At 36.7% G+C, this 26,306-nt stretch overlaps 1 protein-coding gene across 2 annotated transcripts in view; it reads left to right on the forward strand.

Annotated features, from left to right (window-relative positions):
- The window catches only part of WDR49 (WD repeat domain 49), a 161,194-nt gene that overhangs the window by 21,688 nt on the left and 113,200 nt on the right, over window positions 1-26,306 (forward strand). For both annotated transcript variants that reach the window (XM_041731884.1, XM_041731885.1), the window contains exons 3-6: window positions 5,156-5,332; window positions 6,175-6,349; window positions 13,834-14,001; window positions 15,612-15,760. In XM_041731884.1, the coding sequence (XP_041587818.1) occupies window positions 5,156-5,332; window positions 6,175-6,349; window positions 13,834-14,001; window positions 15,612-15,760 (669 nt within the window). The remainder of the gene's footprint in view (window positions 1-5,155; window positions 5,333-6,174; window positions 6,350-13,833; window positions 14,002-15,611; window positions 15,761-26,306) is intronic.

Below are 26,306 nucleotides of genomic sequence, written 5' to 3' on the forward strand. Positions count from 1 at the left end.
TGGCCACCTTTAAAGGACCCAACTGATAGTGACTCAGATTCTTGGCTCTGTCCTCAAAGCGGCCATGGGACATTACTAGCTGGTAAGACGTTCCCAACTCTATAGCAGAATCATGGGTGTATATGCTGAACCAAGAGGCCATAACAATGCATGACGCAACTCAGTACAGTTGCAAGGAATTAATTGCTTGTCTGATTTTTAGCCACAATTCTAACCAGTTTCTTGATTGTGTTGGGGAGGGCCACAAAGTACAAAAATAGCCTTATGTGACTCTACCTATGAGCAAGATAGCATATTCAAAGTGAAAATAAGTTTGTGAGGGAAGGATGAAGAAATTTAAAGAATCCATATTCTAGTATTTTATATTCAGCAGACGGTAAGCTTTACTATGAAGATTTTTAAATGCTTCCATAAGCAGAGATAATAGTATTAAGAACCAATTACTACCCTTAACTATTTCCAATTCACAGCCAACCTAGTTTCATCTAAATCTCCCCTCTTTTGAGACCCAAAACATGCAATTATTTAATATGGAAATATTTCATATTATAAAAAGTCTCCCATTTTAGCATAGCCATAATACTGCTATCATATTTAATATTAATTATAACAGTTCCTTACTATCATCAAATATCCAGTCATGTACATACTTTCTTGTCTTATACTCTTAACAGTCTAGTAATTTCTTTTTTGATAATTTGTTTGAATCAAGATCTGAATAAGGTCCAAACTGTTGTGAATTGTTGATAGGTCTCTTTTAATCTACATGTTTTTCTCCATCTCTTCTTTATTCTTGCATTATTTGGCAAAACAGCTGTTGTTGTTTTTGTTAAAGAAACTAGATGTTTGTCCTTTACAGTTTCCCACAGTCTAGACTTTGCAGGCCATATTTAGATAGGGTTACTTGGCATATTTACTAGTTATCTATATTTCCAATATATCGATAATCTTGATCTACCTTGATCAGTTTCAGGATGTTTTTTTCTGAAATAGGTGTTCCTCAATCAGAAGGCGCAAAATGCCTATTCTCTTTCTTCTTGGGATATTAGCATTTATTGCTGAATATTCCTTGATCTATCAGGTCGTTTAGGGGTTGCAAGATGATGGCATTCTGATTCCATCATTTCCTCTTCCTTTATAAACTGCAATACCTTTATAAAAAGAAATGTCCTTTGTCAATTATTTAGTTAGAATGTAGTACTAATCATAGACCAAAGGCCAGATAAATGACTAATTCTTTACTTTTATTTACCAGCATCAAAATCCGCTAAAGATGAAAAATGAGAGCTACTATCATCATTGTTATCAATATCATTACAAAAAAAAAACCTCATGAGCTTAAACAATTTGAGTTGTTTCAGCCCACTGAGTTATTAGCCCATCCTTAAAATTGTGCTATCTTTGGACACTGGGATGAATACAAGTCAGCTTCTGAGTCTTGTCTGGTATAACAGTATTAGTCTTTGAAAGCTTCTTTGCTTTTTGGTGTGACAAGATGTTCCAGGATCATGTTGCATATTTATTGTGCCAGACCCCGAATCAGCCATTTCTCCAAAGACCCAAGTTCTTTTTAGTGGGGAATGGTATGCTCTAATGTCTTGAACATAAAGAATCATCATCATCATCATCATCAGCTTCCTATGTGACATGCCCTGCTCTCTTTATCTTCTCAAGATCACCATGAAGTGGCTATTATTCACTTTAAGAGTGAGAGACTAGGCAAAGAGAGGTTGTAGAATTTGGCCCTGGTCACACAGCATGTAATCAGTGTTGCAAGATGTGTAAACAGAGGCAGGCTGATTTCAGAACCTGCGTCTCAGTCTTTGCTGCCTCTAGAGTGGCCGCTGATGTTCCTTCTTGCTAAGGATCTGGTGCTGATGCTGACTGTGGATTACAACATAGTTCAGGCCCAGCTTTTCTTTTATATCGTGTGCAGCATTCTATTGTCTTATTATCATGTAATATTTGTCTTGTTATATTATGTGATGATTATATTGCATTTTTGCTTCACTCCAGGATTGATAACTAAATCTTAGCCTTTCCTTTGCACTTAGTCTACATAGAAGTTTAAGGAATGTTGCTTTTTTTTCTTCTTTTCTCAAGTAGCTTTACTGAGATATGATTACACAAAGTGCACTGCACATATTTTTTTTAATAATAAATTTATTTTTACTGGTGTTCAATTTGCCAACATACAGTGCTCATCTGGTCAAGTGCCCCCCCCCCCCAGTGCCCGTCACCCACTCACCCCCATCCCCCGCCCTCCTCCCCTTCCACCACCCCTAGTTCATTTCCCAGAGTTAGGAGTCTTCATGTTCTGTCTCCCTTTCTGATATTTCCTACCCATTTCTTCTCCCTTCCCTTCTATTCCCTTTCACTATTATTTATATTCCCCAAATGAATGAGAACATATAATGTTTGTCCTTCTCCGATTGACTTACTTCACTCAGCATAATACCCTCCAGTTCCATCCACATTGAAGCAAATGGTGGGTATTTGTCGTTTCTAATGGCTGAGGAATATTCCATTGTATACATAGACCACATCTTCTTTATCCATCATCTTTCGATGGACACCGAGGCTCCTTCCACAGTGTGGCTATTGTGGACATTGCTGCTTGCACTGCACATATTAAAAGCACCCAAGTTGATCGATTTTAATACATTTATATATTGTGAAAAATCAATGGTACAATGAAGACAATGAACACACTTGTCACCCTCAAAAGTTTCCTCATGCCCTTTTGTCCAGTCCCTCCCATGTCTCGTCAGGTCACTACTGATATGCTGTCACTATATAATAGTTAGCATTTCCTAGATTCCTATACAGTTGACATCATACAGTGCGTACCCTTTTTGGTCTGACTTCTTTAACTTGGCTCAATTATTTTCAGATACATCAGTAGTTTATCTTTTTTATCCTTGTGTAATATTTCATTACATAGATATAGCACATCCTTACCAACATTTGATCTGATCAGGGTTTTTTACCCCTCTTAATTTAGTGGTATCACTAGGTTTGTATTTTATCTGACTGTGGTTTTAATTCACATTTCCCTTATGACTAATAATACTGAATGTATTTTCATATACTGATTTGTTACCTGTATATCTTCTTCAGTAAAGTGTTTGTTCAAATCTTTTGCCCATTTTTTTTGGATCTATTATGTTGAGTTTTGGGAGTTCTTTATATATCCTAGATATACATTTATCAGGTAGATAATTTACAAATACTGTATCATAACATACTAATCACAGCATTTGCATTCATATTTTCTGAACACTGCTTTTTTTTTTTTAAAGATTTATTATTTATTCATGAGAGACAGAGAGGGTGGGGCAGAGACACAGGCAGAGGGAGAAGCAGGCTCCCTGCAGGGAGCCTGATGCGGGACTCAATCCTGGATACTGGGTTCATGCCCTGAGTCGAAGGCAGACGCTCAACCACTGAGCCACCCAGGTGTCCCTCTAACACTGCTTTTGATAGTGTCATTTTCAGGTTGTTCATTGCTAGTGTATAGAAATACGGTAGATTTTTAAAAAATGACCTTATGTCCTGCAACTTCACTGAACTCATTTATTGGTTTTCATCATTTTTTTGTTGTTATTTTAGGATTTTCTATGTTTAAGGTCATATTGTCTACTGAAGACAGTCTAACTTCTTCCTTTCCCAACTGGATGCTTTTATTTTATTTATTTTTCTTGCCTAGTTTCCCTTTCTGGGAACTCCACCGTGGTGTTGAATAGTAGTGGTGAGAGTGAACATCCTCATCATGTTCCTGATCTTAGGGAGAACACATTCAGTTTTCTAGCATTAAATATTCTAGCAGCTTTGGGGTTTTTGTATATATCAGGTTGAAGAAGTTTCCTTCTGTTCTTGATTTATTGAGCTTTTTTTTTTCATGAAAATGTGTTGGATTTTTGTCCATAATGCTTTTTTGGTATCTACTGAGATAATCATACAGTTTTTGTACCTTATTAATATAGTAGATTACATTGATTGATATTTGTATGTTAAGGTAGTCTTGAATTCTGGCATAAATCTTAACTGGTCATGGTATGTAATCTTTTTTTATATGTTGTTGGATTCTCTTTACAAGTATTTAATTGATGATTTTTACATTCATTAGGGATATGGATCTGCAGTTTTCTTATGTCTTTGTGTGGTTTTAGTCATAAGATAGTACTGGTTTCATTAAGTGATTTGGGAAGTATTTTCTTTCTTTCTTTCTTTCTTTCTTTCTTTCTTTCTTTCTTTCTTTCTTTCTTTCTTTCTTTCTTTCTTCTTTTTCTTTCTTTTTTTTGAAACAGTTTGAAAAGCATTGGTGTCAATTCTTTAAATGTTTGATTGCATTTATTAGTGGAGCCATCTGGGCCTGGGATTTTCTTTGTGAGAATTTTTTTTTTTTTTGATTACTAACTCAGTTGTTTTACTTACTATGTGTCTGCTGAGATTTTCTATTTGGTCTTCAGTTAGTTTAGGTAATATTTTTGTTTCCAGAAATTCGCCTAGGACTTTCTTCTAGGTTACCTACTTTGTTGGCTTTCCATTGTTTACGATACTTTCTTATTTCTATCAGGTCGTTAGTAAAGTATATTTTTTTATTTCTGATTTTAGTAATGTGTATTTTCACTCTTTTTTTTTTTTAAATCTTGGGTTAGTTTAGTAAAGTTTTGTCAATTTTATCACCAAATTTATTGACCCTTTTAAAAGTGGTTTTGGGATTTTATCTGCCTTATGAATGCTACTTACAGAGTTTTCATCAACTGATTTTTGTGAAAGCCTCTGCTTGCTTTGAAAACATGGTTTGTAAAGCTTCTGGAATGACTTTGTGATTCTGTAGCCCTCTGTCTTTGTCTTTCCTATGTGATTAATCATCTCGTCTCCCATGGATGGAAGAGGTTGGCAGGTGTGTGAAGTGGGGATACAGAAGAAAGTATGTTCAAATGCCTTTAATGGGAAAAATTCTTTTCTTGGCTAGCCTCCAAAGTTAGAATAAAGTGCACTTGTGCCACCATGCTATGTTTTTGTGATACTGTCAATGACCCTCAGGGAACAGTGTCTGCTTTGGTGCTAAGATTTGCATGTCGTCTTTCTATACCAATTTCACAAAATTCATCAGAAATACTTTCTGATTTTCTATTTCCTACTTTAGATAGCAGTGGCTTTTACCAGTAAAGAGATTTGTTTCTATGATCTGCTGTCCAAAGGAGAATTTCCTTGTCAGTATAAACTTCAAGGCCTGAAAGGAACACCAATTTGTATGGAATATTGGTATGATCCCCTTGATGCCAACAAATCAGTTCTTTCTTTTGGGGACATAACTGGAAAGGTAAGTGAGGAAAGGGAAGATTGAACTATGGATTTAATCATCAAATTGTAGCTCAGTATAGAAATAGAATGCAAAGAGAGTGACCTCTGAACTGAACTATGTTACAGATTAGAAGGCCACACACGCTGAACATGGACAAGACGGATTATGTCACAGTTCCTTTTCTTGCTTATGAAAGACAACCTTCGTGTGGTTTTCTTGCCTATGTAGAGTCTCATTTTCATTATTTAGAAAAAAAAAGCAATTTTTTTCACTATAGGATGCTTAATTTATTAGGTCCAAATTTTAATAAGCATCAATTATCAAATGCCTAAAAGTTATCTCTTATAACTCTTTCAAATTAATTATTCTGATTTTCATTCAAAAGGCTCCTCTGTACTGACCTCCTGGGCAGTGCTTATTTCCTGTATCGGGTAACAAAGGGATAGATGCATTCCAGAGGGCAGCACAAAAACCCAGACATTGGATACTGTGATTCATCTTCCTATCACATTCTGCTCAGCTGCTGAAAGAGTATTACTTGCTAAATGACACGAGAATATGCCCATGAACTCTGCAGTAGTCTAATTTGAACAGTTTCCTTTCCTAATTGTGAAAGCTTTGCATTCTCTGTGTTTTTAATAACAAACGTATCGTAAAAGCAAATAATGAACTGCCCTTGGTAATTGCTTTACCAACATTGTAGTTGTTCTGTCTTTTGCTATTGCTGCCTGCATCCTTTAAATAATATTGAGGAAACTCCCATTAATTCAATATTGCTCCTTATTAATCTTAAGGAACATAGAATGTTTTGCAGCAATTACACTCTCCATATTTGTTTTCCTTTCAACATCTCTCTTAAGGTTCAAGCAATTGCTTTCACCACAGCCTTGATTTCCCTGTTTGAGCGTCCTGCTAGTGCACATGAGGATGAAGAAGCCATGGTGACCCTTAGCTGGGAGGAACTGCTCTCTGGATATCACAAGTGTTGCTATACATTACAGCATAATCTTCATCATGGAGATTGGGTCAGGCAAGGTACTGAATTTGAATGGTAATGAAAGATTAGTCACCTTCAACTTCTACATTTATATTCTTTGATGAAAATGTTCCCCACAAAATGTTAGTCTCGAAACCAATAATTGGTTCTCTGGAGGTTTTGGCCTGGGCCGTCTGTTAGCTCCTGCAAACTAGCAGAAATTCTTTCTCTCTTTTCTTTCCTTCTAAAATTTAATGCAATTAATTCAGGTGAACTGTGCACTCAAGACATCTCAAGAGAAGAGAGAAAATTGTCACAGAATCCATTTAACTTCAACCCAACTCTGATCCTAAAAATGTCCCCTAGTTACATCCCGGGCTGCTTAGTGAGAGAATGTAACAAGTTGCCTCAAAACCAATCCTTTATTTTCTTCATGTTTTCATGAAGGTATATTAGTTTGACTGTCTTCAAAATGGATCTCAATTTTCTTTTTCCCCTTTTTTTTGTTGGTATAATGACTGAGGTCCTCTGATCTAGAGTACTTGAGCAGTAGCTCTCTGTGTGATAGGATCGTGTTATAAAACAGCATCTGTGGGAAACCAGAACTTTCTTATATTGAATGTGGAACAAAAGATGATATTTTTTGGTTATCTGCTATGTGTCACAAGCACAAAATTATGTGTTATGTTTGTATAACATGGGAATGAGAATCACAGTACTAGAAACTGTACAGAGCTATTGCAGCTGCTTCCAAACAAGCATAGTAATCCAAGTAGAGTTGACGTACAATGTTGCATTAGTTTCATGTGTGCAGCATAGTCATTCCACAAGCCCCCATGTTATGCTGTGCTCACAAGTAGAGCTACCATCTGTCACCATCCAATGCTGTTACGTTATCTTTGACGTTATTCCCTCTGCTGTATCTTTTATTCCATGACTTACTCACTCCAGAACTGGAAGCCTATATTTCCCCACTCTCCTTCGTCCATTTTACCCATCCCTCACCCTCAGCAAGCATCTATTTGTTCTCTGTTTTTATGAGTTTATTTTTGCTTTTTGTTTATTTGTTTGTTTTGTTTTTTATGTTCCACATATTAGTAGAATCATATGGTATTTTCTTTCCCTGTCTGATTTATTTCACTTAGTATAATACCCTCTAGGTCCATCCATGTTGTTATCAGTTGGAAGGTCTCATTCTTTTTTATTGCTGAGTAGGATTCCATAGTGTGTGTGTGTGTGTGTGTGTGTGTGTGTGTGTGTGTTGTGTATTTTTCAGGACACTTGGAAAGACCTGATGCACACAGCATTTAGGAAAGGTTTGTTTGGTTGTTCTGTATGGCATAGGTTAGAGGACAAAGAAAGAAACTGCAATCAGACTGGTTAGAAGGCTTTTGAGCATGAGAAAGTAGAAATGACAAAGTAGAGAATGAAGTTTAAACAACCTTCTGAAACAGGAGTCTTTGGGATTTGAAATCTGAAAATGTGGAATGACGAGCCATTTTAGAATGTCCTACAAAGACCTCAGTTTCTGGGAGGAGAATGTTCTATTTGCAGATCACAGATGCCCTCTTGGGCGTAATACTCAGATTCTTCTCAATGTGGACTACCTCTGAAGAAATCCTTATTCTGAGATATTCCAAATCCTGCCACCAAAGAAGAGTCTTTTCTTGCCAATATTGTTCTGAAGCCTTCCTTACCTTTATCAAACTCTTTACTTTGTCTCTTCTATCTAATTCAGATGAACTTTTCCTTGCATGACTTGCATGGTTCTCAATTTGAGCTTTGCTCCTGGCTTCTTAAGAATCTTGCTTTCAGATACTGCTCAATCTGTGAAACAATCCTAAAAGTTTCTGTACCTACCTGCCTGTCATAATTCCTTCAAACTTAGAGAAAATCTGGATGCCTCACATGCAAACCACAAGTATACATAAACTGAAAACTAAAACAATCTTCTTAGGACATACAATATGTCCTTTATTCTCTTTAGTATCTACTATAACACACGGTACAACGTTTTGTCAGATTTTCCCTTTCTCACCGATTTTAAGCAATTTACTTGTGATATGCTTTGGTTTTCTGTGTGTGTGTGTGAGAGAGAGAGAGAGAAGAGAGAAAGAGAATGCTGCTTGGAATTGATTGAGATTCTTGAATGTATGGTTCTGTGATTTTCATTAAATTTGGAAATTTTTCTATTGTTATTTTTTTCCAAAATTTTCTGTCCCAAAATTTTCAGTCCCCTCCACTTTTTTTTCTGGGACTCTTGTTATGTGTATCTTAGATGTTTCATATTATTTTACAAGTTATGTAGGCTTTATACATTTTTATTCAGTCTTTTAAAAATTTGTTTTAAATCACTGTGTTTTAGGTTAGTTAGATTTTATTTCTAGGTCTACAAGTTCCTGTTTGTTTTCTTCTGAGATGTTGCAAAGGCAGTCTCAAAGGATGAGGCTGCCTCTCTGGTTCTTGAAGGGCAGACAGCCTCAACTTAGGTCCTAAGGGATGAGGACTCTGCAGAGAGACATGGTGTGGCCATGCGCAGAGAAGCCAGGACAACAGTGGGTCACATCAGAAAGCTGCAGCATGGGTGGGGCCACTGTGCAGTACGGACCCATCGAGCACCCATCGAGCCATGGAGGCAACACTGCCATTCCAGTGGATTTAGAAGGCAGAGCATCAAACCAGAGAGGATTATTCTTGGCTATTAAGGTTTAATGGAGTTTTCCCTGTTAGGCTTTGTCTTTACTTAGCATCTATTACCCCTCTTTTCTTTCCTATCACTCCCTGTTGGAATGGGAATGCCTATCACATGCCAGTCCTATCCCCTTTTTGGGAAACACACACAACTTGTTTGATTTCCTAAGTTCACAGCTTAGAAAGGAATGTTCCTCAGGATGAATTGTATCTCAGGCATTACCTATATCTGATTTAGATGAGACTTTTTTTTTTTTTTAATTTTTATTTATTTATGATAGTCACACACACAGAGAGAGAGAGAGGCAGAGACACAGGCAGAGGGAGAAGCAGGCTCCATGCACCGGGAGCCCGATGTGGGATTCGATCCCGGGTCTCCAGGATCGTGCCCTGGGCCAAAGGCAGGCGCTAAACCGCTGCGCCACCCAGGGATCCCTAGATGAGACTTTGAACTTAAATTTTGGAGTTGATTCTGGAGACAGTTAAGATTTTTTGAGACTTTTGGGATGTAATTTGCATTCGAGAAGGGCGTGGATGGGGGGAGGGACAGAATGTTATGGACTAAATGTTTATGTCCCCTCCCCAAATCATGTTGAAATTCTAACCCCAATATGATGGTGTAAGAAGATAGTGCCTTTGGGAGGTGGTTAGGTCTGAAGCATTTGGAGGCCTGGAGAATCCTATTCATGAGAGTTTGGAGGACTGGAGGACTCTCTCATGAACAGAGAGAATAGGATTCATATCTTATAAGAGACCACAGAGAGTCTCTCACTTCTTCCCTATGTGAGGACACAGCAAGAATTAGGCCACCTATGATCCACAAAATGTGCCCTTAGCAGACATTGACTCTGTCAACACTTTGATGTTGGACTTCCCAGTCTCCAAAACTGTGAAAAACAAATGTTTGTTGTTTAAGCCAGCCCCCCAGCCTGTGTTTTATTATAGCAGCCTGAATAGACTAAGACATTGGATAAATACTATTGAAAAATATTGCAAAAGGAAAGAAATATACCAAAAGAAATCTTGCTACATATTAATAGATATTATTTTTTTAAAATAGAAGGTTATTTATGGTTAAAGAAGTGTTTGGGGTAAAAACATTAAAAATAATGTATAGTTTAATAATACCATATGAATGGATATTGAGGAAAATGAATAGAGAAGATAATTGGAATAGGAGAAAGTATAGAAAGGTAAGGAATCTTTATAAGATTTTCTTTTATTTCAAATTTTAGATTTGAAGCTCAAAGTACCTCTGAAAAGAGGATCCACTTCAGTGCTACCCAATGAACAAATGCCCATTCCCAGATTTAGCAATAGAGATTAGAAGCTTAAATACAACTTTTCTGTTTGTTTGCAGCTCAGTTATTTCAGTCTGAGGAGAAAGAAAGAAATGCTAAAATGAGGAAGCAGGGAGAAAGAGGAGGGCAGGCTTAATAGTAAAATATGGAACAGTGGGCTTACTCGTGAGTACGCTCCCTGGTCCCCAAGACTGACCCTACTGGGAGCAAGCAACCAATGGTTGCTTTCATTTGATATATATATATTTTTTTATCCCAGCAATATGAATTGATATTCTTAGAACTCCTCAAGAAATATTTTGGCTGATTTTATTCTTAGTGTGAGGAAAGAATATACAATTGAGGAAAGAAAGAAATACATGAGCAAGTATGGTAATAATGTTTCATAGAAGCTAAGGATAAAATATTTATAAAACTGAAATGTCAAAGGGAAAACTTAGTTTCAGATCTAAAAGTATTAGCTTACTGCTTTAAGATAAGGCTCCGATTTCTTATTTCAAACTTTGAAGGAGAAATGTTTTCATCTTGTCTGAGTGGTTCTGTGTCATATTTTAATAGAAAAATAATTACATTCTGAAATGCTTGTAAAGTAAGGACAGAGATTTTATGCAATAGTGGCAAGACATAAATGTCCTGAATCTCAGAGAAGTTTTCCTTTTTCTTGGTCCTAGATAATTGCCTCCTCGTGTAGGCAATATCCTTGGAAACCTTGGGCATCATAGACTAGAAGTGTAGCTTCTGAAAAAGTGAGCACTAAATTGCCAATTATGAAAACCATTGATTTTTTTTTTAATATGTGGAAAGGTGTTTTGTCCCCTTTGTTTTTAACCATTGCTAGGAGAAGGTACAAATCAGTTTGGACTGAGACCCAAATCAGTAATTACTCATGAATCGAGGTGTGTCAGAGCTCCCAGGTCGCATTTCCTTGGGAAGTCTTCACAATTGACAGAGACCAAGTGTGGAAGAGATGCTAGTGTCTTCTTGTGCCTTGTTCCATTTCCCTGCATCTCCAGGAGTCCAGACAAAAAGATGGTGCATCCCTGAGTTGGCTCGAACACCATGTCCTTCCTACTGGTTCTCTCGTTGTGTTTAAAGCAATTGAAATCAGCTTTGAGCCGGAGGCCTAGGTTTGAAGAAAGAGGTCTCTTCCTGCATCTTGTTTAATAACATGGTGGAAGGTGAAGACTCGTTTGTATCATGAACATGGGTCTAATCAGTATTTTGAGAAGTTATTAAATTAATTGCATGCTTACTTTTTAATGTGCCTACCGGTGCAGAATTAGATGCGTTTTGACTTTTAAAAATGAGGTAGAGATAGGGTTCTTCTTTCTATCTTTCCCTCTTGAAATGGTAGTTGCTCAGAATATAGAAGGCCCTGTGGTGGTCTCGGAGAATGGGACTCCAACTTCAAAATAAGAAATGCAACTGAAAACAAATTGCTCTCAAGCAAGAGGACATCAAATGAAGTTCGGGGGGTAGGGGGTGTTTTCCTAAGTCATAAGGCTCATAAAGTAAAAAATCTTGGAAAATGATCACAAGAGTCCCTTGTTGGAAATGGCCCAGTTTTCTCCTCTGCTACAGCGTCTACCTGTTGGCAGAGATACAAGGTGGCCTCACTGTAGCGTACCTCACCTTCACCTAATAGCATTACTTACTTGGTTTCCAGGTATCACTTTTCATTTTCAAATCTCTTTTCCCATATTAACTAATTGCCATTACACAGGGTCGTTTTGACAGTGCAAATGAGGACTGGGATCTATGGCACTTCCCTTAATGCCTTTCTTGATGACTAAGTGGCACGGAAAATGAGCATCTTAATGGACAGACATGATCAGGTTGTTTTTCTCCCCCCCCCTCAAAATATTATCTAAAAGTAATTTAAAAAATATTTTTCCTCTACCAGTCTTCAAGCTCACTGAGAGTATTAAAAACAAACCGTTTATTTTATCAGCTCAGCGCATTCCCTAGCTTGATGTTTTAAAAACTTTTTCATCATAACCTGTCATTTCCTTCGCTGTCCTCAAGAAGTGAGGAAAACATTTTTATTTATCAGATAATTTGATTTTAAGGAAATGGCTTTACCCTCACCTTTTACTCAGGCATTCTCAGGAGCTCTGGCATTCCACAATCTCATCAGATACAAGTCATATCTTGGTCTAGAAATAGAGTGTGAATTGTTGAGCCTCCGATGTGTAGTGCCAGGCATTGACACTACAGGCCCATAAATGTCACTTGGTAGCCTGCAGATTCAAATCGAAAAGCAATACTTTGAATACCAGAGCAGAATGTACTTCTTTATATGTTTTCCTTTATAGCTTCAAAACTGAAGATGATAGTTGGATATAATGTGAGAACACATGACAAAGTAATTTTCTGGGTGGAAATACTTTATTTTGATTGTACTGTAATGATATTATGAAATTTCCATGGATTTGAAGATATAATTATAGTGGTGGTATACGCTTTAGATCTTGCAATATTGCTTCTGTGCGTCAAGTTACAATAACCCTCAGCATTTTCTGTAAACAAAGGGAATGTTTTCAGTGAGGTTGCTTCCTATGAGAACAGTTGTCATCAGACTTTAGATGGTTGCTACTTCCTGTAAAGCACCAGCAGGGGACTAGCAGGTGCTCAGGGAGCTTTACGGCCTAGAAATTAATCACTGCCTAGAGAGGCTTAGGGGACTCACTTTTATAGGATCTGATCACCTCTTAGCTTTGTTCTCCCTTCCTCTCTCTCTCTCCCCTCCTTTTCTCTTTTGGAAGAAAGACAGATGAGAGAAAAGGATGGAGAGAAAAAGAGGAGGAGATAATATTCTTCCTAGAGGTTAAGAGCTATTTGCCTTTGGAGCCTGATAGGAATGGAAAGGCCCTCCTGACAAAAGGCAGCAAGATCACTTTCCTTGCTCGGGGAATGGGATTTTGCTCCCCACTATCTGGTGCTGGGTCATCGAGGACACAGGGACAGGCTCTTTACCCGAGTCTGGCTGTGTTTGTGCCAGGCATTGAGGTCTGTCAATCCCACTCTAACATTCTAAACCAGTCATGACTTAAATAAACCATGGTTGGGGCATGAGCTGGACCTTGGAGAGCAGCAGATGGCTGCTAAGCTCCTGTTTGCCTGCTTCAGACCCAAGAGGCAGAACCTAGGAATTTGGCCAATTATTCATCTTAAGTCTCTAGAATCCCATATGATTATTTTGACTAATGTTGTTTCGTGCCATGTGTTCTGATTGAAAAAAAAATTCAAGGTATTTTGAGATTGGGTAAAATGTCTGAATGCAGACTCAGCTGTAACTTCTCATTGTGAATTCTTTAATGGAGAGGGGAAGCATTCATTAGTGAGTCTTCCTCACGTGTCAGGTTGTGTGATCATGATCTGGGTTTTGTTTTTGATGTTAGGTGTTAAAACAGTTCTATTTTGCTCATGTTTTGTGGGAAACCAACTAAAGATTCTCTTCTTCTTCTTCTTCTTCTCCTGCTTCTTCTTCTCCTTCTCCTTCTCCTCCTCCTCCTCCTCCTCCTCCTCCTTCTTTTTTTTTTTTTTATCAGTTACTTACAATGCATCTTTAGATGCTATCATTTCCAGTACAACCAGCAATACAAACACTATGGTGCTGGCTTGGAGAGAGAAATCAAAAAAACATCTTAAAATGACATCCTTCAATGTTGCCGAGGGCATTCATGCTTTTGATTACCACTCTCAGCTCAATTTAATTGGTATGTAAAATAAATCATGATAACTATGAGGGCCTCATAAATAGTCTGGGGTGCATATTTGCATGCAGGGAGCCTCTCCACCTTGTGCTTTATTGCCAGAGAGACCAACTTGAACAGCTCACATTTTATTGCCTGAGAATGTCTGATAATGATGCATTATGACGTGCAGCATGTATCAACTACATTGGGGTGAAAATATGAGAAAGTGCCCCAATGCTTTCATTAGTGTTTTTGTTAGAAGTTGTGAGGGTGTAAGATGAGATAGAGGAAGAAGATGGTTTTTGTGTTGTGTCTGCTCTTTTACCATCTTTCTGACACCACCAGATGCTCTACCTGCTGCTACTGCTGCTACCACCACCACTACCGCTGCTATCACGTACACACATGCGTGAGAATGGCAAAATGTAGAACGTTTTTCCCCTCTCAGGATACAACCTGCAGTTCTTTTTTTGAACATTTTCAGATGATCAGAGTCTTAGTTTAAAATGAAAGTTCCTTTTTTGGATATAAAAGAGTATATTTTAGCTGAGGATATAAGCTGTAAAGTTTTTAGGTGTTAACCAAATATATGGCATTTTGAAAGGTGATAGATAGCTTGATATACATATTAATCCAAACATTGCAAAAAAAGTGAGATATTAAAAAATTAATAGGGTAGTGACAGAGAATGAACATACATGGCTCATTAATATAAGCCTCATTTAATAATTATCATTCATAGAATACTGATATCAGCTAGGAGGCTGAGTCTCCAAAATCCCTAATGATCATGGCTGACAATCATGGTAAAAGACACCTTGAATGTGAACTCAGGAATATGCCAATATCCACCTTTCAAAGAGAATTGTAGAACTAATAGAGACTCAAATATCAGCCATTTCATTGATTCATTGATTAATTATTTCAGCCCCTTTACACTGATGACTGGCATAAGTGCTGGAAAAATAAGAGGGAAGAAGCTCAGCTCTACGCTCAGCACTGGACAAGAGAAAAACAAAGAGAGCTCTGCTGAGTTTCCACAGACCTGAAGAACCACTGTACCCCCTGCTCTTGATGTGCTCCCTGAATGAAACCCATTTATGTTCAAAAATATCTTATTCTCTCAATAGAGCCGGTCAAAAGTGTAACTTTGCTGTTTGTGTGCTTGTAAATACTCAATTACTTATGTGACAGTGGAAATAATTTTTTTCCATCCACTCTCTTATTAATCTGGAAACTTTAAATATTGTTTTAGTCCTTCCTAATTCCTAGGATAACTGTAATTTGGTCTGCGTTCCTAGATTGTGCTAGCCAGAGGGGGGAAACATTAGGACTGGGAAACGGGATTCTCTGCCCTCCTGGTTGGGCTACCGGTCGCCTCCTAAACAGGACTGTGTTGTCCCATCACCTCATGCACACTCCTTCCACGCTACCCCCTCCATTTCAACCATTTCCAGTGATAGAACTCATGCCCTGTTAGCTTGACATGATCTTCCTTCCTTCAAGGCAGGGTGCAGTGGTTCTCAGAGGTTTTAGCAACTTACAGATATGCAATATATACTCATTTCAAAAAAGAAAATTGTTTGGGTCATTCATGTTCTAAAAACCATTTTTTCCCTTATTCTGATTAGCAACTGCTGGCATCAACAAAAAAGTTTGCCTTTGGAACCCTTATGTTGTCTCTAAGCCAGTTGGTGTCCTTTGGGGTCACTCAGCCAGTGTCATAGCTGTTCAATTCTTTGCTGCAAGAAAACAACTTTTCAGCTTCTCCAAAGATAAGGTGAGTAACAGTATATTTAATTTATTTAGTTTTGCCTTCTCAGTTCCTACCTAAATCTATCTGTGGTCCTGAATTCCTCTGGGGGATGGTGTGGATTTTTAAAATACAGGTTGACTACTATGTCTTTGGAAATCTAAATTTGGAAAAGATATTTAGGGTCACTTAAGCATAGTCCTGGGCAACTGGGGAAAGTATTTCATTAAAAAAAAAAAAAACTCTTTAAAACCATATACACATAGATTTAATCCTTAGAACTGCATTCTCACACATCTTGAGAGTTTTCAAAGTTCTCAGTAATTCAATAGAAAAAAAAAACAAATAGAGACGAGGAAATGTTTCTCGGCAATGGTAAGATATGGAATAGGCACAGCTAATTTGCTGTCGTTTTGATGTCGAAGACATTTGGTAAGTTAGAAATCAAAGTTAATTTGAAGATGTTAAGTATATGAAAAATATTTCAATTATGTATATCAGTCCATTTCTATTTAGAGATATTGATGGGGTATTTTAAATATGGTGGGGGGAAAAAGACATGGTACCAGAACTAGTCCATGTTGAGTCCTGACCACATTATTTACTATCCATATCCCCTTAGGAAAATTTCTTAATCTCCAATAATCTTGTCATTTGTTTCTCTGTAAAACTTTCATTTTACATAATGCCCAATTTATAGATCCAAATAACCTGTGATAGGTTTCAAGACCCTTGCTTGCGAAGAGAAGGATAGGCAATAGGCGTACTGGGGTCAGCCTCGGAGACTTTCAATGAATCTACTTTTTCCTTTATTCTAAAGTGATACATGTTTATGCAAAAATTAAACAGAAACCCATCCTCAACTCCTTAGCTTCACCCCACCCACAAGTCCTGCCAAGCTTGCCCATTTTACCATACCACCTACTGTGTAAATCTTCTCCCAATTCTGGTTGATTCTATCAGCAATATATGTTTATCAGCCTCATGTCTCCCTCTCAGCTGCCGCTGCTCTAATTCCAAATCTCATCTTCTTTTGCACCCCCCCCCCCAATCTGCAAAGGTTTCCTAACCTGTCTCCCTACTCTCAGATGGGTCTGACCCTAATCTGCCCCTTACCCTGCTAGTGAAGTGGTTTGTAAAAACAAAGACAAAAACAAAAAAACACAACCCTTTTTTTAGCACTTCATCTAATCCTCAGTCTAAATATCAACTCCAGAATTCTTAAGCTTTCCTACAAAGCGCCCCCACCCACCAAGTTTGTCAGCCCTATTTTATTTCCTGCTTTTTTCTTTCATGCATTTAATGCTCCAGCCATGTCCCACCTTTGGCTGTTCCCACCGTGCTGCCTCATGGCTCTGCAGCACATTCTTCCTTCTGCCTTTGGTTCCCTCTCCTTGATGATCAAATGGCAAATGCCTGTTTATCCTCAAAGTTTCAAACTTTTTGGAGTCTTTCACACAGACCTAGGTGTTTCCTTCTTTGCACTCCAGTTGCACCTGTGTGTCTCTCATTAGAGCATGTATCCCGTTGTATCAAAATAGTCAAGTTTCCTTCCTTAATCAGGGGTGGTATCTTTTCAGCTTGTATCCTTGGTTTCCATCACAGCGCCTGGCACCTTGTGGTGTCTGTTCAGTGGTTATTCGTTGACACCTTGAAGTGAAGACATGTTACTATGAATTTAGAGTACCAAAAAACTCAATCTGAAAATATTTTAAATATCCAGTCACATTTAATGGTTTTGTTTTTGAGATCTTTGAGCACTTTCTTATAACTCCCAGTACTGAATTTAATGCAGTGGGCTTTGTACACACACATGTTAGGTTGAGTCCTTAAAAACAAAGATTACTTGCTGAATTCATTTTTTTGTGTTTCCCAGGGCATAGCTCATATTAATGTACATGAAACACATGCTGACTATGACCTATAAAATAGTGTAACTACAACTAATTGGGGTTCATGAGGTTAAGGACTATATCTTTTTTGGATTGTGCCAAACAGATGGTAGGTCCTCAATAAATCTTAAGTGAATGAATCTTTATCAAACATAGGTATGAAAGAAATAACAGGGATTTTATCATTACAGAAGTCTATGAAAGTGTTGCCTGAAAAAAAAAAAAAGCCAATCTTAAAGTAGGTTAGGAAGTGCTTTATTCATCTTACTGAAGACTTTAACCTGGGAGATAGTATTTCAGGTTGTTCTGAAGAACTACTCCAGAGTTTGTTGGTTTTTCAGGGGATTATATGCAAAAGGGAGAAGGGGTCTATGTACTTGCGGGTAGTTCTCCAAGGTGTAATTGAGTGTCACAAGGTGTAATTCGTTCAAATGTAAAAATTAGGGTTTACTGATTTCCACATATACTTGTGAAAGACCGACCCCTTAGGTCATCTTAATACATTATGTTTCTATCATATCTGATTGTTCAAAAATATTGCCTCCATGCTTCTGCTTACCTGGTTTTCTGATTCTTGTTTTGGTTTCTCCTTGAGATCACTTGAGATGGTCACAGAAGGCTTCCATCAGTTACCCACTGCGGTTTTAGCACACGAAAGCTTTTATAACTTTAAAAGCAAGTGGAAAAAAAAAGTCGTTAGAGTCAGAATTGATAGTGTATAGATATCATCAATGTTAAGACTACCTAACTTCTTCCAAAGCTGTTTTATCATTCTATTTTTGCTTTGACTTGTAAACTATTACATTATAATAAAGCTTGTCATGCTGTCTCTTCCATTAGTCTAAATCATTTCACTTTGATACAGGCATAATTATCTTAGTCTTTATGTCTTTACAACAGACAACGGGGCTTTCTGCTATCAGGTTAAGCCTTTGCTTTATTGCTATACAATTCTTTTAGATGTTTTATGGGGCTGGGGTTAAGTTAAGGAATAGAGAAAATGAAAGAACACGTCTTTTTTTTTTTTTTTCAAAGAGCCTTTAAATGGATCATATTTTGGTCAATGAGTTGCTCTATCAGAGAATTTCAGACCAAAGCATTTTAGATCTAAATAATTTCTTCCAAAGACTGAGACTTAAGTTGTTTTTTGGAAGACTGCTCTATTATCATTCTGCGGTGATGATTAAATAAGTTTTTCCCTATAGAATTTGGTATCAGGCCAAATAATAGTCCAATCACACATCGCTTTGGACTCCTAAGCTTTGACTGATGACAAGGCCCTGCTGGGAGTCAGTAACTTGCAGATTTGGAGGAGGAATTACCATGGGGAGTAAAAGGAATTTCAAAGCCTTTGGGAGATCTTTCTGCTGAGGATGACCTTGTAACCCGTGAGCCTGATTAGGCTCTTCAATCGCTCCTAACTCTTCTCTTCCAGGCTGTCCACCCTGATTTGTCCACCAGAATCAGATCACTTTGTACCTTGATCCTTCATTGAAGGTTCTGTTTTTTCCCAGAGCCCGATTGCTACATTGTAGCCCCAAAGTTGGTAAGGAAAAAACAAAGGGAGACTTTTGTATGGTGACTACATCTTACCTCTTTGTCCTCCCTTTCTTTCTGCAGACACTTCCTCCTCAAATTCCCGCTCATCATCCAGAAACAAAGTCATTTTCATTTTGTTTAAACTACACAAATAAATGGGTTAATGCCCTTCCATAAAAGTTGCAAATGAGGAAGCATGTAGTTCAAAAAGGTGAATATTCCTTTTGTTCACTTCCCCTTCAAATTAATTCCTCTCCCAAGAAATAGTGATGGTTAACGCTTATGTATATTGTCTCACAATTTTTATTGTAATATACAGTTGACCCTTGAATAACATGGGGGTTAGGGGCACACAGTCGGAAAGTCATGTATAATTTTTCACTCTTCAGAGATTTAACTTTCTTTTTTTTTTTTTTTTTTTGAGATTTAACTTTCAATAGCCTACTGTTGACTAGGAGCCTTATTGATAACATAAATAGTTGGTTAACACATATTTTGTATATTTTCTGTATTATATACTAATTCCTACAATAAAGTGAGGTGGAAAAAAGACAATGCGAAGAAAATCATAAGGAAGAGAAAATACATATATAGTACTGTATTTCTAAAAATATTCACATATAAGTGGCCCAGCACAGTTCAAGGCCATGTTGTTCAAGGGTCAACTGATTATATATTATATGTATATAATAACATATTATATTACAATATATTATATGGACCATCCTATATATGTATCCCAATACAAGGTAGTATTTATTATTAGTTTAGTTTTTATGTAAGTGGTAACACACAAGACATATTTTTCTGCAACTTGGTTTTCCCTAAATAATAGCTCCTGGAGATGTTTCTTTGTGATGTTACATAGACCTGCGGTTTTACCTGCTGCACGGTAATTCATAGTATGGATAGGCATAACTTAATGATTAATCACCTGTTGATTATAAAAGATATATCTAATTTTTCCTTTATAAATCATCTTTCACACACATACACATACACACATACACCATCTTTAAGATCTCATGTGTTAATTTCTTTGTGATAAATTCTTAGAAGTTCCTAGAAGTGATGCTATTGGGTCAACAGGGATTTACTTCTTAAAGGACCTTTTTAGTCATTGCTGATTTAGATCTAGAAACACTATACACGTTGGTGTACTCATTAGAGGTGTGTAAAGGTGCCTGTTTCTCCATGGTCTTGTCAATAATGGATACTTTAATGTGCTCATTATTTTTGTTACTCTTATGGACAAAGAATTAGGATGAGTTTTTTTCTCAGATTTATTTATATTCACTTATTGTTCTTTGTGCATTATTGAATCATGTCCTTTATCTTTTATTTTTTAAAAGATTTATTTATTTATTCATGAGAGACACAGAGAGAGGCAGAGACACAGGCAGAGGGAGCAGAAGCAGGTTCAAGCAGGGAGCCCAATGCGGAACTCCATCCCTGGGCTCTAGGATCTCGTCCTGAGCCTAAGGCAGACGTTTAACCGCTGAGCCACCCAGGCGTCCCATGCCCTTTATCGTATTAACTCTGTCTTTTTCTTATTGATTCGTAGTAGTTTGAATATATTTTGATTATCTTTTATTATAGATGCAAATATTTTACTTGTTTAAAGTATATAGCTTTTAACTTTGTTTATATTCTTTTTCTCATTCAAAAGTTTTAAATGTTTATGCATTTGAGTCTAAGAAATGGTTTTCTTTATGGCTATAGATTTTGTGTCTAGCTTAGGAATGTCTTCCATACTTCATATTTATAAAATTATTCTCCTTTATTTCTAATAGTTTTTCTGCTGTTGAAGATAGTTTGCATCTACCATTGCAGTGTATTTTGTGTTTTTTTCTACAAATGGATATCCAAGATTATTTTTTGAATAATTTGTCTCTCACTGTTTTGAAATGCCATTGTTATCACCATTTGAATTACCATATATATATACACACACGTGTGTGTGTGTGTGTGTGTGTGTGTGTGTGAATTTGTTTCTGGGTACTTTCTTTACATCAGTCTACTCGTCTTTCGCTACATAACACACCATTTAACTTGCATAACTTTATTGTGTATTTTGATACATGGTAGGGCATTTTCTAATTCTTGTTTTCCTTTTTTCAATTTTAACTATCTTCTGCATTTTATCCTTCCGAGTAAATTTTAGGATCAATATTCATGTTTCATAAAAAGAACATATTAGTATTTAGGTTGAAATTTCATTGACTATGATGATATTTGACATCTTTAAAATACTGAGGAACCACACTCTGTATTTCTTCATTTCTTCATTCTTTTAGCTGTCTTTTAGAAAAATTTCATGCACAAATTTCTTTCCCATCCCATGTTTAGGTTTTCCCTACTCTTTATTTTAGAAGATACCTTATCATATTCTTGACTTTAATGTGAGTGTTTCTAATGGGAGGCTTTACTTTCTATATAACCCATTCAAGAGTTTTTAATTTTAATATAGTTTTTTTTCTAAAACATTTTTTTAACTGCCTGGTAATTTTGGATAGTCTTTTAATGCTTGCTCATTTTAGAGATTTTGACTTTGGGCTCTTTAATTTCAAATTCATTATTATCTGTCCTTATCTAATAATTGCAGTATTTGGAGTCCTTAGGTATCTAACTCAAATATTTGCTACTCTGGGGGGTTCTCTTTCATGGTGAGTTGTTTCCTTTTTATGTTTGTTTATCTTTTATTGTTACCTCATTTTTTTAATTAATTTTTATTGGTGTTTAATTTACCAACACACAGAAAAACACCCAGTGCTCATCCCGTCAAGTGTCCACCTCAGTGCCCGTCACCCATTCCCCTCCAACACCCCCCCCTCCCCTTCCACCACCCCTAGTTCGTTTCCCCGAGTTAGGAGTCTTTATGTTCTGTCTCCCTTCCTGATATTTCCCAACATTTCTTTTCCCTTCCTTTATATTCCCTTTCACTATTATTTATATTCCCCAAATGAATGAGAACATACACTGTTTGTCCTTACCTCATTTTTAACTGTTGCTAAACCATTGACATTCTGATGAACTAAACTGAAGATGCTTTCCTTCAGAGATTTTTGTCTGTTTCTGAAAGTAAACGTGAGGGAAACTGCTGTCCTGAGGCGACTATTCTTTTCTCTTGCCCAGTAACTGCACCTTGCTGATGGTCCAAGGCTTAGGCTCCTGGTTGTAGTCTCTTCATTTATGCCTACTGTTCACTGTTTCCATTTTAAGTTTTTTCTTTTTCCTGCTTTTCTTGTTTTTTTTTTTTTTGACCTGTGGAGATTGTCCCCACTCTCTGAAGACCCAGCAAGGCAGCAGAAATTATGTTTTATTCAAAGTTGTGTTTCTTTAAAGCAGAAAGGCTCCCTATGAAAACCTAGTCTGCAATGGTACTTGAACCAGAATTCCCTTGTTCTAGCTGGATTCCACTTATTTCCTTCAAAGCCATGATTGGTATAAATCTCAAGTGGAAAGAAAAGAAAAGAAAAAAGAAAAGAAAAGAAAAGAAAAGAAAGAAGGAAGGAAGGAAGGAAGGAAGAAAGAAAGAAAAGAAAGAAAGAAGAAAGAAAGGAAAGAAAGAAAGAAAGAAAGAAAGAAAGAAAGAAAGAAAGAAAGAAAGAGGGGATCCCTGGGTGGTGCAGTGGTTTAGCGCCTGCCTTTGGCCCAGGGTGTGATCCTGGAGACCCGGGATCGAATCCCACATCAGGCTCCCGGTGCATGGAGCCTGCTTCTCCCTCTGCCTGTGACTCGCTCTCTGCCTCTCTCTCGCTCTCTCTGTGACTATCATAAATAAATAAAAAATTAAAAAAAAAAAAAGAAAGAAAGAAGAAAGAAAGAAACTTAAAGTGTTTCCTTTTATTTTGTAAAAATAGGAATGGTGATCTTTGAAAAGCAAAATTAGAAAAAGTTTTATGAAGACTAAGACAAATTCTGTTAAGTTTTTCGGTGTTTGGTGAGTAATGATAATGGCAAAAAAATCGGTTTAATAGAAATGTTTTTGATTTCCCAAGTAAACTTTTGTTCTGAAAAACGAAAGCACCTGAAGTAAAATGTTGGTATTAATTAAATTGATTAAACTTGAGTTTATTATACTGAAATTCGTTATACTTGAATGAGGGCATCAATGAGATTTTTGCAGAACGATTCATAGTGTTAGAAAATGTTTTGAATTTTTCAAGGTCAGTGTTATACAGACAACAGAAATCTGAGTCTTAGGGCCATTTATCTTCTCTAATTCTTGTTGAAAAGAATATAAAAAGCAAACAGGGAGAGAAGAATATGGTTATGGTAACAGTTTAAAGATGTTTAGCACAAGAGAAGATTTTAATTTCCAGCCAACATTTTAGGTTTGACTTCAGTTCTAGAAAAAAAAATGGTAAAAATACTTTTTAAAAGGAAGCTTTGTTCTATGACTCTATGATAAAAACATTATCTGAGCTATATAGCAGAATACTTTTGCTTGCATATATCGTATCAAACAAAATTGCCTTTAAGCATTCACTGATGATGCTGTTGTGGATTATCCAAGGGCTTAAATTCTAAAGAAATAGACTTGTTAATACATAAAGGAGTATTCAGGAGACCCAGTTCCATCAGTTCCCGTTATCCTATCATCTGCAAGTAGGCTATCCATTTTTGTGGATTACCCCAGCGAGCTGAAGCTGCTTCACAGCTGTCCTCAAAATCCCCCAGTGATACATACTTCCTCTCTCTTTTATTTCATTTTATATCTAGCTGTTACAGGATGGTAGGAGTTAGTAGTAAATGTTTGATGGAACCAAACAGGTCTCACTTTGATAGAGTCATCTGAGTCTATTTTCTACTTTTCCCTTACTTTTATGTCATTATTAGGACATCATGAATCTTTTTTTCCCTCCTACTTTGAATGAAACTTGGACATGTTGCCAATATGTAAATAATGATGAGTTGGTTTTAAAAAGTGCACTGAAAGCAGTTTCTTTATCCACATATCTACCCATGTACCCACCCATCCATGAAGTTACTTGTTTACAACTATACTTATAGGACAAAAGCCAGTTTTATGTATTTATTTTCTTATTGTTCAGTACATTTTTCTATTTCTATGTGAAATGATTCTATCTCTTGAAGGAGCAGGAAAAAATTCTTCAGCAAAATTCGACTGCAAACACAGTGGTGTCCTAAATTTCTTTAGTCCAGGCTTCACAGTGCACCTTATTAAGTTTGTCTGTTGTTGTTTTAGAATCTATAGATGATGGGTTGAGTAACTTCTGTACATTCTAGACAGGATTGACCAAATTTCAGAACTGGCAGGCGTCCCTTTCGGAGAAAGGTGAGGAAGTGGGCAGGTAAAATCACATACCTAGGCTGACAGATCTGAGCAATATTGAAATGAGGATCCAGGTGTCTGGTCTCAGGCAATTGATTTTTAGTTCTTATGTATATGAATAATCCTGCATTATTAAATAGCTAGCAGATAGAACAAGGTAAAGATTAAACAAAAATATCTGTCTTCATCATCATGTGAATAGCTAAATATTGTCTTGATATTAAATCATACGCTTAGGTACTTATTCCTCCTAATATAAAAATGGTGATGAAATAGAAAACCCTAAACAGGGGCACCTGGGTGTTTCAGTGGTTGAGTGTCTGCCTTTGGCTCAAGTCGTGTCCTGGGGTCTCGGGATCGAGTCCCATATGGGGCTCTCTGCAAGGAGTCTGCTTCTCCCTCTGCCTGTGTCTCTGCCTCTCTCTGTGTGTCTCTCATGAATAAATAAAATCTTAAAAAAAAAAGAAAAAAGAAAGCCCCCAAACATGCCATTTCAAGAACTAGACTTAGGAAGGCTGAGCGTGGACAGACATCACAAATTCTCAGGTATCATGATGAAAACAGAGCATACAGTTTAGATCAAAATTTGTGGAAGATAATAAATTAAAAAGTATCAATTGTTCAGTTGTGATTTTTAAGCTTAGATGTTAGTCAATTTATTTTTTCTACTAAAAAGGAAGAAAACCTCTCTAGGAAATGTAGATAAAAATTGTTATTAAATATATACTTCTCTCTGAACTGTGACCTAATTCTATCCCAGAAGTCAATTTAAACATAAAAGAGGACAACTCATGCTTCTCAAATACTAACTAGATATTTAAGTTATATTTTGTCAAAGGACTTGATTAATAAAACTGAATTAATGTGAGATATTTTCCACGATTAAAAGGATAAAGACTGATTAAGAAAGAAGGGGAATACAGTTACCTGGTTTACAGCTAAGCCACATGATATTACTGATTAAGCTGAGAGAGAGAATTCTTGTTCAAGGATATTAGCATTGACCTTAAAACCATGTAGAGAAGTCAAGGTACAATGCAAAGGAAATGCTTGGGAAATTAAAAAAAAAATTATGCCTGAGCCCCATTAAAGATTCTGATTTAATAGGCTTGGCAAAAAGGCCCAAACAGGTGATTTCTAAGGCACCAGAGGTGTTTCTAATGTCAAGGTTAAGAACCACTCATATAGAATGTGGTAGTATTGAAAAAATTGAAAAACATATGGGAGGTCACATACCGTGGTATGATTTCTAGGCAAATACCGGAACACCGTTCTGTGCATTGATGTTAATTTCTCCATGTTGCTTTGATTCTCATCAGAGAGGAAAATTAGAGAATTAAAGACAGAAGGGGACTTACTGGGATGAGGGATTGTGAATTAAGAGAAGGTTAAGGGTTCTTCGAAGGAAGAAGGGAAAGCAGAACAATAGAACATACTTTTAAGAAAAAGTAATGATTATGCACATTTTGATAAAAACCTATTTCTAGTTTTAATTGCTAATAGCAAGAACTAACCTATCAGACTAGAGGTTATTGCTCATCTATTTTTAATTTTTCGTTTAATTTATGTGGCTATATGTCAATAAAATATTAAAGGCAACATAAATTATTTGAACTATACAGTAGAAAATGATTCTGTGGAAATTATAGTCCACTAATACTTTTAAGTTATTATTAATCTATATTCAATATGTCTCAGATTATTATTCTGACATGAAGTTAGTTTCTACCTTTTAGAAGGGAGTGCATACTAAACAAGACAGGATTCTGAACAATGAGAGTATGGCTATTATAAGCAATATGAGTGTTTGAAAATGATTTAGATATATCTAATCCTGTGGCTT

The sequence above is a fragment of the Vulpes lagopus genome, chromosome 17 (genome assembly GCF_018345385.1).
Source record: "Vulpes lagopus strain Blue_001 chromosome 17, ASM1834538v1, whole genome shotgun sequence".
Lineage (NCBI taxonomy): Eukaryota > Metazoa > Chordata > Mammalia > Carnivora > Canidae > Vulpes > Vulpes lagopus.